The sequence below is a fragment of the Juglans microcarpa x Juglans regia genome, chromosome 1S, assembly GCF_004785595.1.
Source record: "Juglans microcarpa x Juglans regia isolate MS1-56 chromosome 1S, Jm3101_v1.0, whole genome shotgun sequence".
NCBI lineage: Eukaryota > Viridiplantae > Streptophyta > Magnoliopsida > Fagales > Juglandaceae > Juglans > Juglans microcarpa x Juglans regia.
In genome coordinates, this window is record NC_054595.1 from 25,269,227 (window position 1) to 25,287,036 (window position 17,810).

The following is a 17,810-nucleotide window of genomic DNA, read 5'->3' on the forward strand; positions in this document are numbered from 1 at the left end:
AGTTTAATTTAATTTTAAATTAAATTTAATATTTAATTTTTAAATTATTAAATTTATCTTAATTTAAAATTTCTTTATATTTAAAATTTATAAATTTTTTTAACTTAACACATATTTATACATAAAATTTATAATTATTTTTAACTTTTTACAAAAATTATTAAATTCATTTTAATATTTAAATTCAGTTTAGATAAATTTCGTATAACTTCCCATAAAAAACAGAACTGGACTTAGTTGAACATCCAATCTTAAGGTTTGGCTCAAACTTCCAGCTCACTATCTTTTTTCCCTCTGTTATTAATGTCATGACATATTTGGTAAAGAGCATTTAAAACGAACAAACAAAAAAACATTTACGTGTAGTTTGGATGATAATTTAAATGAGATAAATTGATATAAAAATAATATATTTTTAAAATATTTTTTTTAATATTATTATTATTTTAAAATTTAAAAAAATAAATTTTTTATTATATTTTATATAAAAATTTAAAAAAATTTTAATAATAAAATAAGATGAAATAAATACTTTTTATATCGAAATGAGACTTTAAACTCGTTTGGTTTTACAGATAAAATAAAAGTTAAAAATTAAATATAATGTTGTTATAATATTATTTTTTAATATTATTTTTATTTTAAAATTTCAAAAATTTAAATAATTTTTTATTTTTTATTTAAGAGTTTAAAAAAATTATAATAATTATATAAAATGAGATGAAATGATTTAGAAAATAAACTAGGCCTTAAAATGAAAACGTAAAAATTTAAAAACCAACGAAATACATCTTAAAAAATTACATAAAAATATTTTTTTACTTTTTTTTTTATCAATAGTGTTTTTTTAACTATGTTAACTTTTAATTTATTCCATTATTTTTCTACTTTTCTTTTCATAAATTGTTTTATTCCATTATTACGTAAACTTCAGTCACGTTTCTATCTTATGCCCTTTTTTTTTTTTTTTTTTTTTCTTTCTGAAATGAGAACTATTTTTAAAAGCCCTTGCCTTGGTCTTGGGATTTAAGATGCCTCTATAAAATTCAAGAAACAGAAATGCAATTTTGCACAAAACTGACAGAGAATATAATATAATATTACTTTTGGAATGTCAACTTATGGGAATATATGCTCATCATGCACTCACTCAAGAAGCTGTTCATGAAGCTCATTATTTTCCTTCCCAAAAAAAAAACTGTTCATGAAGAGTCCAGAGAGACATGCCTTTTTTGTTTTCTAGTCACTTTCATATTTTGGTATTCTGATTAAAAGATACACATGGAAGTGTCACAAATCATATCATGCTTTTTAAATTTTGGTTGTATTTAAATATTAAATTAAAATAAATTGAGTTGAGTTGAGATAATAAAATATTATTTTTTAATATTATTATTATTTTAAAATTTAAAAAAATTAAATTATTTATTATATTTTATATTAAAATTTAAAAAAATTATAATGATAAATTAAAATAAATTTATCAACCAAACGAATCATATTACCATAATGTTTGTAAGTGAATATTATTTATTTTTAAAATTTATACAAAAAAAAATTATTTATACAAGTATTAATAGATAAGTTTCTGATATGCCTTTTGTACAAAAAGGACCCCACAATAAAAAAAAAAAAAAAAGTGTAATTTTTTTTTTTAGTGAAACCTATATTTCTACAAAAGATCTATATAAAACTTACGTATTTGTAAGTTATATCTGACATTATTCTTGTACAAAATATATCATCATGTATTATTTGAAATTTTCAAGTGGAGAGAAATAATTTTTTAATTCAAGTATTGTAAGGTTTTTAGTGGAGGTAGTGGCATTTTCCAGGAGGAGCTTAGCCAATTGCCAGTGACAAAGTCCACACTTGAGAGAGAGAGAGAGAGAGAGAGAGAGAGTGTGGGGTTTCGGTTTCTCTATGTTTGAAGTCTGCTCGTCATTTTCACGCTGACACAGGGATAGGTCATCTCCATCAACATTTTTCAGACCCTTTTTATTGTGCTGTTCTACATCCTGCGGGCGCGCCAGAATTGCTAATCCTTCGAAACCAAATCCCACTTGAAAATTGCTAGGATTCCATTTTAGGTTCCTCCACAGAAGTACAGGCTCAAACTTGAAAGCCAAAAAAAAAAAAAAATCTAGTGGTTTGCCCATGGTTGTTTCTTCTTTCCTCCATGAACTAAACCTTCATCACTGTTACAGCCCCGAACTTTTTTCGTCGCCTTCAGGACTGCCGGTCATGTGTTGTATGGTCTCTTCCATGAAAACCCACTTCTGAGTACGAAAAGTATCCCTCCTTTTTTTTCACCTCTATCTTTGCCCTGCCTTCTTGCCAATTCGCAGCTTCAAAATCAATCGTTTGATAATCCCAAGTCAAGCTCAAGTCTCAGAATCTATTTTCCATCCACATAACACATTTAAATCTCTTTGCGAAACCATGATTCTCTAATTCCCCGAAAGTCTGCAACTTGAGCTTAAATTTAATCGTTTTTTTGTTGTTTCTAATCTTGAATACTCAAAATTCATTCGCATTCTGAAACTCAATCGGTTCCTCCTCCGGATCGAAAACCCAACTCACCAAATCCTCAAAAAGTCACAACCTAGTTCTTCAAAGCAATCCTTTTTGTTTACTCCTTCCTATAAGTTTTGCAACGTAAAAGGGGTTAGAAGCTCTGGTTCTTTTGGCCTCAAATTGAAAATGCAAGACCCAGCAATATTCCAACCCACCAAACCGCATTTCCCAGAGCAAGAGCAACTCAAATGCCCACGCTGTGATTCCTCAAACACCAAGTTCTGTTACTTCAACAACTATAACCTTTCACAGCCACGCCACTTTTGCAAGAACTGTAGGAGGTACTGGACCAAAGGCGGTGCTCTGAGAAACATCCCAGTGGGTGGTGGAACCCGCAAGAACACAAAGCGGGCATCAAACCCAAAACGATCTTCATCTTCATCGGCTTCATCATCAACAACATCAAATTCGGTGGTGCAGAACCCGGGTCCGGAGCATGACCCAAACCTGCTTTATGGTGCTACTGTAGGGGATCAGGACCGTGGGATTCTGGATATCTCAGGGAGCTTTAGTTCTCTTCTGACATCAAATGGGCAGTTTGGAAGTCTTCTGGAGGGTCTGAACCCCAATGGGTCCGGTGTGAAAATGGTACTGGGTGACTTTGCAGAGACTTTGAATACGGGCCATGTGTTGGACACGAGTTCTGTTCGAGACCCGGGAATGGACATGAAGAGGGATAGCAATTCAGAGAGTTATGTAGGTTTGCAGAGTGGCGATTCAAGCTGTTGGACTGGTGGTAATGGATGGCCCGATCTTGCCATTTACACACCAGGTTCAAGTTTTCAGTAGAGAAAAGAGAGTTTAGTGTCTTTTATTTAATTTATTTTTCTGATTATGCTAATTATGATAATCTCTATACTAAGAAACTAGCGATGGGTTAAAGAGAGGAGGATGAATAAGGCAGGCTTATTGTAGCATTTTCTAATGCTATTGAGGGCGACATACAACACTAGCATCCTTTTGTTGGGAAATGGTTCTTTTTTCTGTTTCTGTATGGTTTTTGTTTGCATGCCTTGTATGAGTGAAAAGAGACAAGAAAAAATGATAACTACTTAGTATTATTTCTTAGGCGGTCTGAACTTTGGGAGATATGCTGCATTTGTTTTACTCGAAAATCATTGTCTTCATGAAAAATTGTTCCATCTTTATACATCAATGCATGTGTATAGTGTTGTATGTACGTGTGTGCGCGCGCGCGCGCGCCATTCTTGAATTGCAAAGGATTTTAGATCTGAAATCATTTGTTCATGCAAAAAAGTAACTTGAGGATTTGCGTTATGGGGAAATCCAAAGTCCATAGTTCTATAGTTTCTACTGTATTTGGAGGGCCTTAAAATATTCAACTTCCCCTCCTCTTGGATATATTATATCTTATTTATTTAAAAATAGACTGAAATAAAAAAAAAAAAAAACATTTTTATTTGAACTATAACTAGTCTATTCTGCATGGTATTGAAGTCGGCTTTTGAGAGTGTGAGCTCCACTCCTCTCGTGCTTTCTTTTTTCTATATTCTTCACTTTTTTTTTTTTTTTTATATGTCGGGAAACCTCTCTAAAGTAGGGTCATTCGGACTCACATATGCAGAGTAAACCCTGGTCTCGTGCACTACACGCTTATAAGTTTTCCTATACGAAATTGGTTAAATCGTTGAATTTTATCAAGAAGTGTGATTCTAAAGGATTGTTTGCGCCAATAAAATGTTTGACCTTAAATTTTGAAGGGGTGATTCTCCAAGACCAAGTTCGAAAGGATTGTTTTCTATATTCTTCACTAGTTCGTGTTAACTTTAAATATCATTGCTATCCATTTGATATTTTGGCTAATTTTGTATCGTTGGTGTCAACAAAAGAATGAGATCAAGTTTGAGAAGTTGTGCATGGAAAGTCTATTGATGTTGGATCTAATTAATAATACCATTCAAAACAGTTGAAGTTTAAATTTTTGGTAGGATTTTGTTGAAATTGATTTGGTTGGTTGTGGGAATCAATTATTTTCGTAATAATATTCAACCAAATAATTTGAATCGCCAATTACTCTATTTTATGTCTCTCTCCTATAATGGGCCACACCCCATGGATCAACCTACGGTTTTACCATTTCGATATATAAAAATACGCATGCAGCTCCCTACGGACTTTAATATCCCATTATAGAATTGTCAATGTTGATGTGGGCAGGTGGTCTCATAATTAATGACAGATCAACCGTTGGCTCAAGTGGGATAAGTCTTGGGGTCGTGTTCTTTTGTCATAAAGAAATTTTATAAAAATAAATTTATAAATTAAATGATACTTTAAATTTATTTTATAATAAAAGTAATGTATTATATAAAAATATATAGTAAATTTATTTTTATAAAATCTCTCTGGTTAAAATATTTTTCTTTATGATCACGACATGTCAGTCGATAATTTACTCGTGACGGAGATAGATTATACAACATAGTCATTACACATGTTGCGCTTGCACGATATCTGGGATTCATCTGAGATTCACCATCGTCATCAAAATTGAATGGCTTCATTATGTTGAATAGAACCATTGTGAAGAACCGGAACCATTAAACGGTTTTCGTTCTTGGGTGGTAAATGACAAATCGTTTATCGAGTTTTCGAGACACTTGGCCTCGCCAGTGGTTTGCCAAGTTGCCAATGAAAATGGAAGACTAGACAGAGCATGAGTATGACTTTGCTTCCTTCCTACCCCACGTTAAATGTAGCCTTTGCCTATCAATAGGAAGTGTGGCACCTATGCGCATCCTCTATGCCGTCCACTTGGTTGCCTCCTCATAGATGTGAAAATCTTTGGATTGGGAAGATCAAGATATATATGCATGTACTGTAGCTTCTCAGTTTTTGGTACAGAAGTCTGAAGTCATCTTTCCCATAAATATTTCCATCAAATTTGTTTATCTGGAAATACCCTCTTTATTTGTTCTCCTTTTTTTATTACCAGTGTCTGCACCTTTGTTCATATGACTCTTAACGATACGAACCTTGTCCTTCCTTCCAAGTTAAACTCTTTGTTTTGTGGATCCCATTCTTGCATTATCTGTATCCTCAAACAAGAGTGTACTACTAAAATTGGAATTACTCGAAAAAGAAGAAAAAAATTATACACCTTCATTTGGTTCATAAACTAGAGGTGTTACCCGCCCCGTAAGGGACGAGGGGTGTGATTTTCACCCCCGCCCCCTTTCATTTTAAAAAAAAAAATACTACATTTATTTGAGTTAAAAATTATTTTTAAGTGTAAAAGTAATTAAAAATATATTTTTAAATTCAAATTATAAATTTAAATTTTGTAAATATGACAATAATTTAAAAACTAGGTAATTTTTAAATTTGTTAATGCATATTTTGTGTAAATTGTAGTATATTAATTTTTAAACTATATAGTTTTTAAATTTATCAATGCATATTTTGTGAACAAGTCTAACAAATTGTAATATATATTTATATATATATACAATTTGTAATATATATATATATTTATGTTTATATATATATATATATATAAATGTAAGCGGGGGCGAAACAGGAGAAAAACAGAGCGGGATTGGTCCCTCCCCGCCACCCGCCCCCGCTAGAGGCACTAGATGCGGGGTGGGAGGCCCCGCCCCCAGGATGGGTGGAGCGGGGTTGCCTGCCATGCGGGAGTAGAGCGGAAACGGGACAGTTCAAATTCTAAAATAATAATAATATTAAAAAATAATATTTTAACAATATTTTATCATCTCAACTCAAGTCAGTTTAATATTCAAACACAGCCTAAAGTGTAATGTTAGGGCATGAGTTAGAGGATAGTTCTCGGTCTAATTGCTGAAAAGCATTTGGCTAGCTTAACAGTCAAGATTCAGCAGTTTCCACTTTTTTGGTATCCTATGAAAATACATTTGTGCTAGTTTGCTGTCTCCTAGTGACAGTTGTCTTGATTATTGAAAGGTGACAATGGAAAACCACTACGACAAAACATAGTTTTTTTTTAGGTGAAGATACATGATGGCCAATAAATGAATGTCATCGTGGGAGGTGCAGAGAAGGAGAAAAGATTGCAAGATTAATGATTAGGTCAATACATTGTAAAATGTATAAAGAAAGGTCTTGTGCTGTTTTTTTTCTTTTTCTTGTGGGTCAAAGCTAATTTGAATTTCAAGATGAAAGGAAATTGAATGGCATGAGCCCAGTGGAACAACTAATAGTTGGATGGCAGGTGGGGTTGAGGAGCAATAATAACTGCCTGCTTTTTTGGGTTATTGAAGATTAGCAACTAGGACGGTAATTATTTTCAAGGTAAGGAGGAGAGGAACCCTGGCTGGGTGTGGCCGCAGAGAACATGGACCATCATAACCTGTTCACTAAAACCACCTACTTTTGTACTACATTTACCAACCCCCCCCCCCCCCCCCCCCCCCCCCCCCCCCCCCCCCCCCCAAAAAAAAAAACCCTTCTTTTCCCTTCTCTTCTGAGATTCAATTATAAATGATTTAAAACACACCCTCCAATTGAAGGCTGCAGCACACATTTTTTAAAAAAGCACCAATGGTAGGTACAATACAGGCAATTTTGTTAACTCCTATTCCTTTTACAATCCTTGATCTACCATAAAAAGAGATACTTCAATGGGGCTAAGAGACCTTAAAAGAAAAATTACATGGGGACGACTCTGGCCTTGTACATGCAAATATAGGCCATGTGCCAATCACCTGTGACAAGCAAAGATGAAACTTTAGAGTTGATGCAGGATGATAGTAAAGGAGTGACTTGCATTAGCATTTATACAGAAAGCTATATAAAAGAAGAAAAAAGGAAGTAAAGAGTCGGGCCAGTCCTAACAAAACGTATGCCTATTCTACAGGACATAAACTAACGGGCAAAATTTCGAGTTATTTTTATATGGCTGCAATTGTGCCACGGCAACTTAATGCCATTATGCGGCTCAACATAACTGTAATCTTACCTCCTCCAGACAGTTTAGTGATGTCTTCCTCCCGCTGTGCAATTGGACTGTCATCATCATACTCAATCCATTTCCCTGAGACCAACAGTGGTTATTTGTCAGTTGAACACTTATCTTCAGTTCAAGCCACGTGAAACAGAGTATTAATGGGTATATTCTAGAGAGCTCACCACTTTCTTGCTTGACCCAGGCAACATAATGCCCTGAATCAGCACTCCTACCCTTGTGAGTCAACACAGCAACCAAATCATAAATTCCAGTCAAATGTGTTTCACTATCTGATGGACCCCCTGCAGTGTAGAATCGGTCAACAAGTGGAAACATGGAACCACATGCACCAGATATCCAAAACCCCCACTGAAATCTATGATTGACGACCGAGTTCAGTTAACATTCATAGTATAGGTCAGTACCTTCTTGGGATGCGGTTATAGATGGTTCACCACTTCCATTTGATGATCCCTGTGTGCAAACAAGAGACATTATATAATTCCTTTATCACATAGAAACACATTTGTACGTGCATGTAACTAGGTAGTCACCTCTGCATCAGACATCTTGAAATCGCCTTTAGAACCAGCGGCATCCTTGCTAGCTTTCAAACCAAGTTTTTTACCTTCCTCATCCCTCAAAACCTAAATTATATATTGTAGAAAAGAAAATGTCCAACACAACAAAAAGGTATCAATAAAAAAATTGAGATGGAGATGTAATTTTGAAGTCCAATGAAGCCAAATGCAAGCAGAAAACCTTGCGAGGAGCTTCTAATTTTTTGCGGAGATCATCTGAACACAGATCGTAAACATCCAACTCCAGAGGATAATCCACTTTCTGAGACAAGTAAACAATCTTAATTAATATTGATACTTCCAGTTTTAAATAACATTGAATATGGATGAAATAGACAAACACAACATGTGGACTTATCATATTCGAACTCTACCACACAGAGTAAACATTTAAATGAAAAGTTTTAATTTCTTTATTTTTTTATTTTTTCTAATTTCCACAATGATGTGAAAGATACAAATCCAACCCCACAGTGTAACAATATGACAGGAGAAGAAAACTGGCATTACCCGCAAAATTTTGGCCTTCTGATTTGACTCCCTCTTCCAGAAAAAACGCACAAACTGAATGGTCAAGTACCTTGAGGAAAAAAAATTACAGCAGTCATAAGAATTTACATAAACCGGCAAAATGATAAGGGAACCATCCAAAGAAGAATTTATTGTTGCTTTTATCAGGATAATTCAGACGTTAAATAGGAAGATCCACACGATTTGGTCCAATAAGGGGATGCTATTAAAGGGGTTTTTGGGAAATTAGTAAATTCATCCCATTAAGCTATAAAAGGAAAAATATTAATTTAAAATCAGAACCAAGTTGTACCTTGGCAGGCCATTGATACGAGATTCTTTCAAGTAAATTGCACTACGTCCCAAGGAAGGGGAAGCCTTCTCCAATTCTGATTTTAAACCCTACAGAAACAAGTGAAATTAACAATAAGATTATCATGCTCATCCAAAAATGTCTGCTCCAAAATAGATGGTCCTCTTTTAACTAAGAGAAACAGAATATACAGGTTATGATTTTGGAAATCACCAAACCCAAAACGAGAAATATTCCACCCAACGTTTTGATTTAGCAAGAGACAGAGCATAGCAAGCACAAATTGCAATGGACATGCTAGTTTTCTTTTTTTTTTTTTTTTTTTGGATAAATCCATTTGATATGGTAGTTAGATGCTCACAATTGGTTGATAACACTTACATGCTTTAGTCCTTCGTGCAAATGGTTCACCTCGTGTGATATGTGGCATTTAAGTGAATACACTGATTCTGTCTCTGAACTTTCTTCACCACTTTCTTGACAATACACCCTGGCCCACACCAGCAAAAGAACACATTCATACCAAAAACTAAAAAAACAAACTTTCTGGTTTTACAAAAACAGAGAAGGATCATAAAAAGACACCAATGTACCATTAATGTATTAACAAGCTAGGGATTCTTAGTTGTTTTTGGAAGACTTTATTTATGTGGGCCATTGCTTTAGATTTTTTTTTTTTTTTTTTATAAGTAAGAGATCAATATTATATATATGAGAGAAATAAACATAGCCCTTGTACACAGGAAGTATACAGAAGGACCCCTAATTACATTCTAAGAGCGATAAATTAAAGACAAGAAATCATGCACATTATCACCATGCAATACAATAGCAGAAAACCAGCACATTAAAGTGTGGAGAAAAAAATTCTTCAACTCGGCCATTGTGCGTTCCTTATCTTCGAAGCATCGCGCATTCCTTTCTGACTAAATGCACCACATAATGCACAACGGAATCATTTTCCACACTGCAACCACTTGATAACAGCCTTGCATCTTCCTCCAACAACCCAACAAATCCACCACCCTCCTAGGCATAACCCATGCAACATCAACCCTTTGAAAAGTCTCATCCCACAACACCCTAGTTACCTCACAATGTAATAAGAGGTGGTCTACAGATTCTCCATTCTTTTTACACATATAACACCAATCCATCACTATACATCCTCTCTTCCTCAGATTATTCATGGTCAATATCTTCCCAAGAGCAGCATTCCAAACAAAAAAAGCTACTTTAGAAGGCACACGAGTCCTCCAAATATTCTTCCAGGGAAACGGAGTATGCTCGTGTTGTCAAGATGTTATAATACGCATTCACTGTACATATCTTGTGATCCTAAGCCCTCCACATCAATCTATCTCTCAACGCCCTATAAGCCCCCATAGAATGTAATAGGCTAAAAAAGTCTGAAACAATAGATAATTCCCAGTCATGAAAATCCCTAATAAAAAGAATGTTCCACAGATGCACCCCATGAGCAAATGACTGCACATCCGCCACTGAAGCCTCCCTATTACCTGCAATGCGATATAGAGCCGGAGAAGCCATTTCCAATGCTTGATCTCCACACCACACATCCCTCCAAAAACTGATTCGATTGCCCTCACCAACAACAAAGCGAATTTGATTTACAAAACTTGGCCATCCCTTCCTTATAAATTTCCATACACCCACACCATACCCCCTCTCACTTCGTTAGAACACCAACCACCCCCAGCGACACCATATCTAGCATCAATAATTTCCTTCCACAAAGATCCCTCCTCCAAATGATATCTCCAAAGCCATTTCCCCAATAAAACTTTATTAAAAGTTCTCAAATTACACACTCCCAACCCCCCCTTCTCAACTGAGACACATACTGTCTTCCATCTCACCAAATGAAATTTCTTCTCCTCCCCCATGCCTCCCCATAAGAATGCCCTAAAGAGTTTCTCCATCCTGTTCACCACCCCTATTGGCATAGGAAATAGCGATAAAAAATATGTAGAAAGGTTAGTGAGAGTACTCTTTATGAAAGTGAGGTGGCCCCCTTTTGATAAATACACTCGTTTCCAACTAGCCAACCTTTTCTCTACCTTATCCACCACCCCATTCCAAATAACTCTATTCTTGAAAGTTGCTCCCAACGGAAGGCCCAGATATTTCATTAGAAGAGAGGATACCTTGCAATTCAGCAGACTTGCTAAACTACGGATATTAGAAACCTCACCCACGAGAACCATCTCAGACTTGCCAAGATTCACCTTAAGCCCTGACACTGCTTCAAAACATAGTAAGAGTGCTCGTAGAGATTGTACCTGGCCAGCATTTGCTTCACAAAAAACTAAGGTATCATCTGCAAAAAGAAGGTGTGAGATGATAGTAGGGCTACCAGAACCATTGCCCACCTGAAAACCAGATAAGAAACCTCCCCCAACAGCCACCTGCACCATCCTACTTAAAGCCTCCATAACTATAACAAATAAAAGAGGAGATAGAGGATCTCCCTGCCGCAAACCTCTCGAACTATCAAAAAAGCCAGCGGGTGTGCCATTAACCAGAACTGAGAACCGTGCATTTAAATGGTCTCAGCATCCATGATTTTCTTGTAACAATTTCTAGTTCTTAATTTGGTGTACTCACATGTATACTTCCGGTGTACCTGGGTTTTGCCTATCTTTATATCAATCAAATTTCATCTTACTTATACTTATAAAAAAAAAATCATATATATATAAATAAATAAATAAATAAATAAAAATAAAAATAAATAAATAAGCTAGGGAATTCAGCCTATAAAAACCAATAGTCCCTTCATCCCACAATAGACGATGTGCTTTTTTTGGACTGTCCCAAAATAGATGTAAGTTTCAAAACATGAAGATACACCACGCATTTAACTTCCCATATTATCTTAAATTTGAATTCACATTTTTTTTTCCAATTTGAACCCACCTTTCCTGACCCATCTAAGGGTATTTTTGGAAGTGTTCATTTCACTAAAATGTGCATTATTTGTAAACTTTCACCTATTGGGAGATGGAGGGAGTAATAACCAAACTAATACTACTGTTTTAAGTCAAAACATAATTATGAAACAATGACATGTATAACTACCTGCTAACGAGTTCGATGCCAAAGAGAGCCTTTACGGTATGGGGAATTTCACTGCAAAAATTTTCGTACAGGATTAGTATTAAACTACTGGGAAAATAAAACCAGAACAATTAACTTGAGTGCCGCTAAAACAGAATAGGACCAGAGCGGTTCAGAAGAAACTGCTCAATGGTACTTGAAACAAAAATTAACTGCAACAGAAGTTCAAAGGAGGGAAAAGGGAGGGTGAGCATTGGGAAGTTTTTTAAGATTAATCATCCAAGATAAACTTCTGTGCAGCCAACATTGATTCCATGACACTTGCACATCCTACCAAGTAACAAGAAAAATACCTAGAATCAGTTGATTTAAGAGATTGAGAAAGTGTATATAAAATCTGGGTCCAACATTCTTCAGCATCCTGTTACACATTTAAAATTGACAGATATACTTACTACCAAATTAAGTCAGTGAGATTGTTAAGAAGAAGGTAATTTAAAACCTGTTGCATAAAGACGCCATTGTGCAGCTGGCCAAATTGAGGATACTTTTTACGCAGCACCTGCAAACATAGTAACAAAAAAGCATGATGTCTCCCTCCACCACAAGTAAGAAAATTGCAATATAAACTAATCAGTGAGATTACAACGTAAGAAATAGTGTCTATAAAGAGGCTCAGGCAGATGGATGTATAGAAACTAGCAAAGAAAACATTTTTTTTACCGGTAAACAATTTTCATTGATGATATTTATAGGCGTAGCCCAAGTACATGGGAACTAGCAAAAATGAATTCATTAGAAGTGTTATATGAGCTGTGGCCTAAACTCTAGCAATGCAATAATATAAAGCATGGAATGAATAACAGTTTTAGAACCCACAAGAACAAGGCAACATATGCCAAGAGATTGTAGAGAAGGTGGAAGGGGCATGCCACCTTTTTTTTTTAACAAAAAAGTTCTGTTCAATATATTTCTTATTTATGCTATAGATCTTACTGCAAAGTCCCTGACGTAATAATTAGGGGTTGTTTTGGATACAAGAAGCCTCTCAACTCATCTCATCTCATCCCATCTAATCATTACAACTTTCTCAAAGTGCTACACAAAATACAATAAACAATTCAGCTTTTTCAAATTTCAAAACAAAAATAATATGCTAACAATATTTTATTCAACTTTCAACTTTCATCTCATCTCAACTGACTATCCAAACCTCCCCTTAAACTTCTGGTAAATCCCACAGGTAACCCCAGGTTGCAAGGGAAAGATAAATGAGGTGCAATATTAACTCAAATGGTAAAACAAGAACAAACCATCCAAAATTGCATCGGTGCCACAGGCTTGACACTTTTATCAAGCTCATTAAATAAATCGCGTGTTGCTATAGTCAACATGTGAGAAGACTGATCCACATCATTGCTTCTTCCAGAGTGTGAATACCTAATGAGATTTCAGGTGATGCATCTCAGTCATTAAATGCTGCAAATTAACTATGAAAACAGCAATTCAGAGAATACATCCTGAAACAATTCCTGTTGATTGAATGAAGAAGACAACTCACTTGACCAAAGCTGACTTTAACTCTGGAACAGAATGGAGACATTGTACCGTGGAGTTCATGTAACAGGTGTTTCCGAGATTAAATAGACCGGCACTATGACCCTAGAAGCAGAAACAGCATGGGCTGAGAAATCCATACGGCAGAGAAAAAGACTAAAATATCACAATTAAATTCAAATATTTTCAAAGAAAATTTGGTCTAAATGACTAAATGAGGTTAAAAAACTATAAAATCCTAATTTTTAAACTAAGGAAAAAAATACATAATTAAATATACAACACAACCACAGGAAATCACCAGTGATCTCATCATCCATGGGTAGAGGAGATGCCATACTAGGCACAGCATGGTCATGATTGTCAAGGAAAAAGTGACCAACAAAATGAAAAAAAAAAAAAAAACTTGTTATGCTATAATTTGTTAGATTCCATGAATTTGAAGAGAAGAATATTGCACCAATTCATATTCAAATGTGGAAGAGATTTCAACTAATTCTTTTTTTTTTTTCTTTTTTTTGCGAATCCAAAATATCCATGGTCCAAGTCAATCATTACCTATGCATATTCATTTCCCAATCTGTATCTCATCTCATTTCAATTGGCTTTGCAAAATTGAATTCCTAACTAGCTCACAAGATTAAAGCATATAGTAATTATAGCATAAAGTAAGAACAAAAGATGTGCAGAGTTTTTCTTACTTATCAAAAAATATGTGACTTCAGAACAGAAGATCTGAGTCTTACCATGGCAACCACTTGCTCTTCTTCTGGAAGATCTTCAACAAAAACAGGTCCCTTCTCTGGAGCTTTAATAATCTCATCTGCAGTTCCCATCATCATTAATTTTTGACCCTAGACAAAATAAATGCAAAGCATCACATAAGAAGAAATTATAGAAAAACAAACAAAAACAGTGGCAAGTACACTATGAAGGTCAAAGCACCTCTTTTACTCCTAATGTCGACCAATCTGCATCATCCTGCATTATCCCAAGAAAATAAAAGTAAAAGAAAGTGGTTGGGAATTTTTAAGCTTCTTGCATCTAGTTTCCATGAGCTCTCACTCATACTGCACCTCCTCCCCAATTAAGTGTGAGGTGGAGGGTGAGGTTGCAAGTTCAAAACCAACAAAGTGCGGGCCTAAGTTACAAACAAAAAATAAATAAATTTGAAAAAAAGCTGATCAATTGTGAAGTTTATCCTGGATTTACTATATGATCAAGTGATTTGAACGAATCAAGATATGGATCAGATTTTAGCATCCTTTACAAAGGCATACACTTACTTTGAGTAAACCACCCTTAACCATAATCTTCTGCCTTTCGGGAGGAACCCCAGTTAGATCATAGAGCTGACACTTGAAGACATAAGGAGGCTGTGTAGTATCGATTTCCACATCTTTAAACAGCTCCTTTTGCCACTTTACACTCACTATAAAGATACACATATTGCAATTTTCAGAAACAAAAAAATGAAACAAATAATGAGAGCACCGGGATCAAAAGAAAACTAAAGGAAAAACCAAAAAGAGAGTCGGGATTTAGATAAAGCATCAACATTTGACCCCTAAGCTAAGTGACCAATGAAAAACCATCGTTTTTTTTTAAATAAAGGAATAATCGGACACTTATGAGACTTCTAGAAGCATTTCATTACCAATTACATGTCCGAAGTGAACAAAAACTAATGCAACCTTAATACATGAGCATTTGAATTTGATCCGACTTAACGAGGGAAAAATCAAGAGATCGGGGTAGGAATAAAATTAAAAGAAGGAAGAGAAGAGGCATGCAACACCCTCGCGCAATAAGAAGGGTTTAATGAAAGTCCACACGCTCAGACGCATAGGTGTGCATCGTAAATCTTTGGTTTCAAACTCGAATTAAGTTGACCGCTATGGCTTCTTCTGACGTAGAATTCAAACCCGATGCACAAAGAGGACACAAGGCCAGCAATTAAAACCGACTTATGCTCACTTATTAGAAACTTAGCTCAAATCTCAGAGAATTGCATACCAGCGATATGTCAAAAAAAAGAAATTCCCGAATCCTCAAAGATACATAAAAGTCGCAATCCGCTACAATCCCAAATCCTAATGTTCAGAAATATCCATAACCTCGAAATGTTACAGAGTTAACAGGAACAGACAAACTGCTTAAAACCCACATCATTAATCTGAAATTAAGAAATCTCATAAATCCTAAACATCATGGGAAACTCATTAATAGAGCTCTAATTGTTCCATAAACCGCAGATGAACGAACAGGGATGCTCAAAACAACATGCAAAAACAGTAATGTTGGGATCGGTCGATGAAATATATCCCGATGAAAATCGAGCTTGAGAGGGTTTCCGACCTGTAATCATATTGTGAAGCTTTGGCGTTGAAGAATCGAGGAGGGGAGAGAGAGAGAGAGAGAGTTCGTGTTTTGCAGTGCTTAGCTTGAAGGAGGGGCAAACAGGCAACGTGTTTCTATGGCTTTCTGCGTGGATTTTATAGAGTCCGAGTACTAATTCGGATCTTGTCCCAAATTGACTCCGAGTGTGAATTGGGTGTTCCTAACTTCCTGGAGTGCGAATACGGGTCGCCGCATGACCTCATTGACCCTGAACGTGTATCAACGGGCCGGTTTTGGATGACCCGACCCGTTTACAACCAGTTTGTTTATACTGACGAAAAAATACTGAAATTAGCTTTATTTTTTGTTTTTTTCTTCTGTGGTAAAGAGATAAAGTGAGAGCTATAAATTATGAGATGATATTATTTTTTCAATTTTAGAACATGAATTAAGTGTATAATGTAGATTATACACTTAGTCCCTAAGTGTTGAAAAAATATTAATATGCTGACAATTTAATAATCTGATGACATATGACCCGATTTTCTAAATAAAAATTTAAATTCAAAACCTTGGTCTTTTGTATAAAAGAAATAAGAGAAAATATTATGGCATAATTTTAAATGATAAAGTGTATAATGTAGATTGCTAAGTCTCAATAAAAGGTTGATATTTGAAGTTGGTCAGTAAATGCAAGCTCTAGGAAGTGGTATATTTAAAACAATTAATTGCAAAATCAATCTTAAATATTTATTCTTTTTATAAAGCTTCTTAGGCTTGCAATTTTCATATTTTACAAATTTATAGTCCGTATGTTACCATCTCGAGTTTTTTTTTTTTTTTAAATCACATCATAGTGTGTTGTCTATAAGCGAAAAATTAATTATACTCCATATTTATACATCATGTCAACTATTGATGTTATGTTTCACGGGTCTGGGTAATTCCACTCAATTAATGCTCGTGCGATCACCTGTACAATAATAAAGGGGACCTCGGGGTCCATTGATTTCTTATGCTTAAGCCAGTATGGTGCTAAGGTTGAAGATGAAGTGTAACGATGATGATTGTGTTAGATTCTTTACCTGTGTGCTGCTGGTAGTATTTATTTATACTTGCTGACTTGGTTTCCACGGTAGTAGAGCGTTGCATAGCATGAGATCATATATTTATGTTGTCTACTCGCCGAGCTATCATTTTGCCTTTAGTTCGTCGATCTATGAAGTACTCAGGCCCAGTTTGTATTCGTAAGTCATCTCAACTCATTTCAACTCATCTCACTATTATTCATTATTATTCATCAACTTTAACTCACAAATCTCACTACTATTCACAACTCATCTCACTACTATTCATAACCTATCTCAACTCATCTTCGAATCCAAACGATACCTCAGTGTTACCGAGTGTTGTTCGAGCCTTGGGCCGTATTGAACGCGGCGTATATTCTATCTTGGGCCATTTTCATCTTATTAATACTAGGTGTGAATCATTGCAAGTTTTATCGTCTAGAATTGAATGTTGTATTTCTTCCCTCTTAAACTTTATCTGTATTTCTTGTATTGTTTCCTGATGTAAACATGATCCGACTAGGGTCTTATACCCGAGCCTTGACCCACCCAGATGCTACCGTTTGACCTAGTTCATATTATGTGCTTGGACCTTAATTCGGGCCTTGTCTCTAGCCTGATACAGCCCAAACCTTATATCTGAGCTTTAATCTGAACCCTGCCTTTAGTCAAATCTAAGAGATTTTCTCCATTCACATCAACCATCTTATTTAAAAACTTATAAAATTATAAATATTTGTTTGATAGAAAAAATTGTTTAAAGTTGAAAATAAAATTAAACGAGAACCATTTTCTTTATAGAAAACAAACTCAAGAAATTATAAAAATAATAA

General features: G+C 35.0%; 2 protein-coding genes across 3 annotated transcripts; one reads left to right on the forward strand and one right to left on the reverse strand.

Moving 5' to 3' along the window:
- Positions 1-1,797: 1,797 nt before the first annotated feature.
- Positions 1,798-3,638, forward strand: LOC121247215 (dof zinc finger protein DOF3.1). Its single transcript, XM_041145588.1, has one exon. The coding sequence runs from the start codon at positions 2,704-2,706 to the stop codon at positions 3,364-3,366; it is 663 nt and encodes a 220-aa protein (XP_041001522.1). The 5' UTR covers positions 1,798-2,703; the 3' UTR covers positions 3,367-3,638.
- A 3,422-nt stretch (positions 3,639-7,060) lies between these two features.
- On the reverse strand, positions 7,061-16,085 carry LOC121247208 (ubiquitin carboxyl-terminal hydrolase 6-like). Of its 2 annotated transcripts, none has more exons than XM_041145578.1 (18): positions 15,926-16,085; positions 14,854-14,999; positions 14,513-14,548; positions 14,314-14,421; positions 13,572-13,672; positions 13,324-13,450; positions 12,513-12,572; positions 12,364-12,431; positions 12,032-12,082; positions 9,311-9,419; positions 8,930-9,018; positions 8,617-8,686; positions 8,288-8,368; positions 8,080-8,172; positions 7,951-7,999; positions 7,708-7,815; positions 7,538-7,612; positions 7,061-7,283 (listed from the first exon to the last, which is right to left on the reverse strand). In XM_041145578.1, exons 1-18 carry the CDS (start codon positions 15,933-15,935, stop codon positions 7,228-7,230), a joined length of 1,437 nt encoding a protein of 478 aa, XP_041001512.1. In that variant the 5' UTR covers positions 15,936-16,085; the 3' UTR covers positions 7,061-7,227. The 2 variants fall into 2 exon arrangements, with proteins under 2 accessions (XP_041001512.1, XP_041001511.1); XM_041145577.1 differs by having other exon boundaries at positions 7,708-7,827.
- Between the last annotated feature and the right edge of the window lie 1,725 nt (positions 16,086-17,810).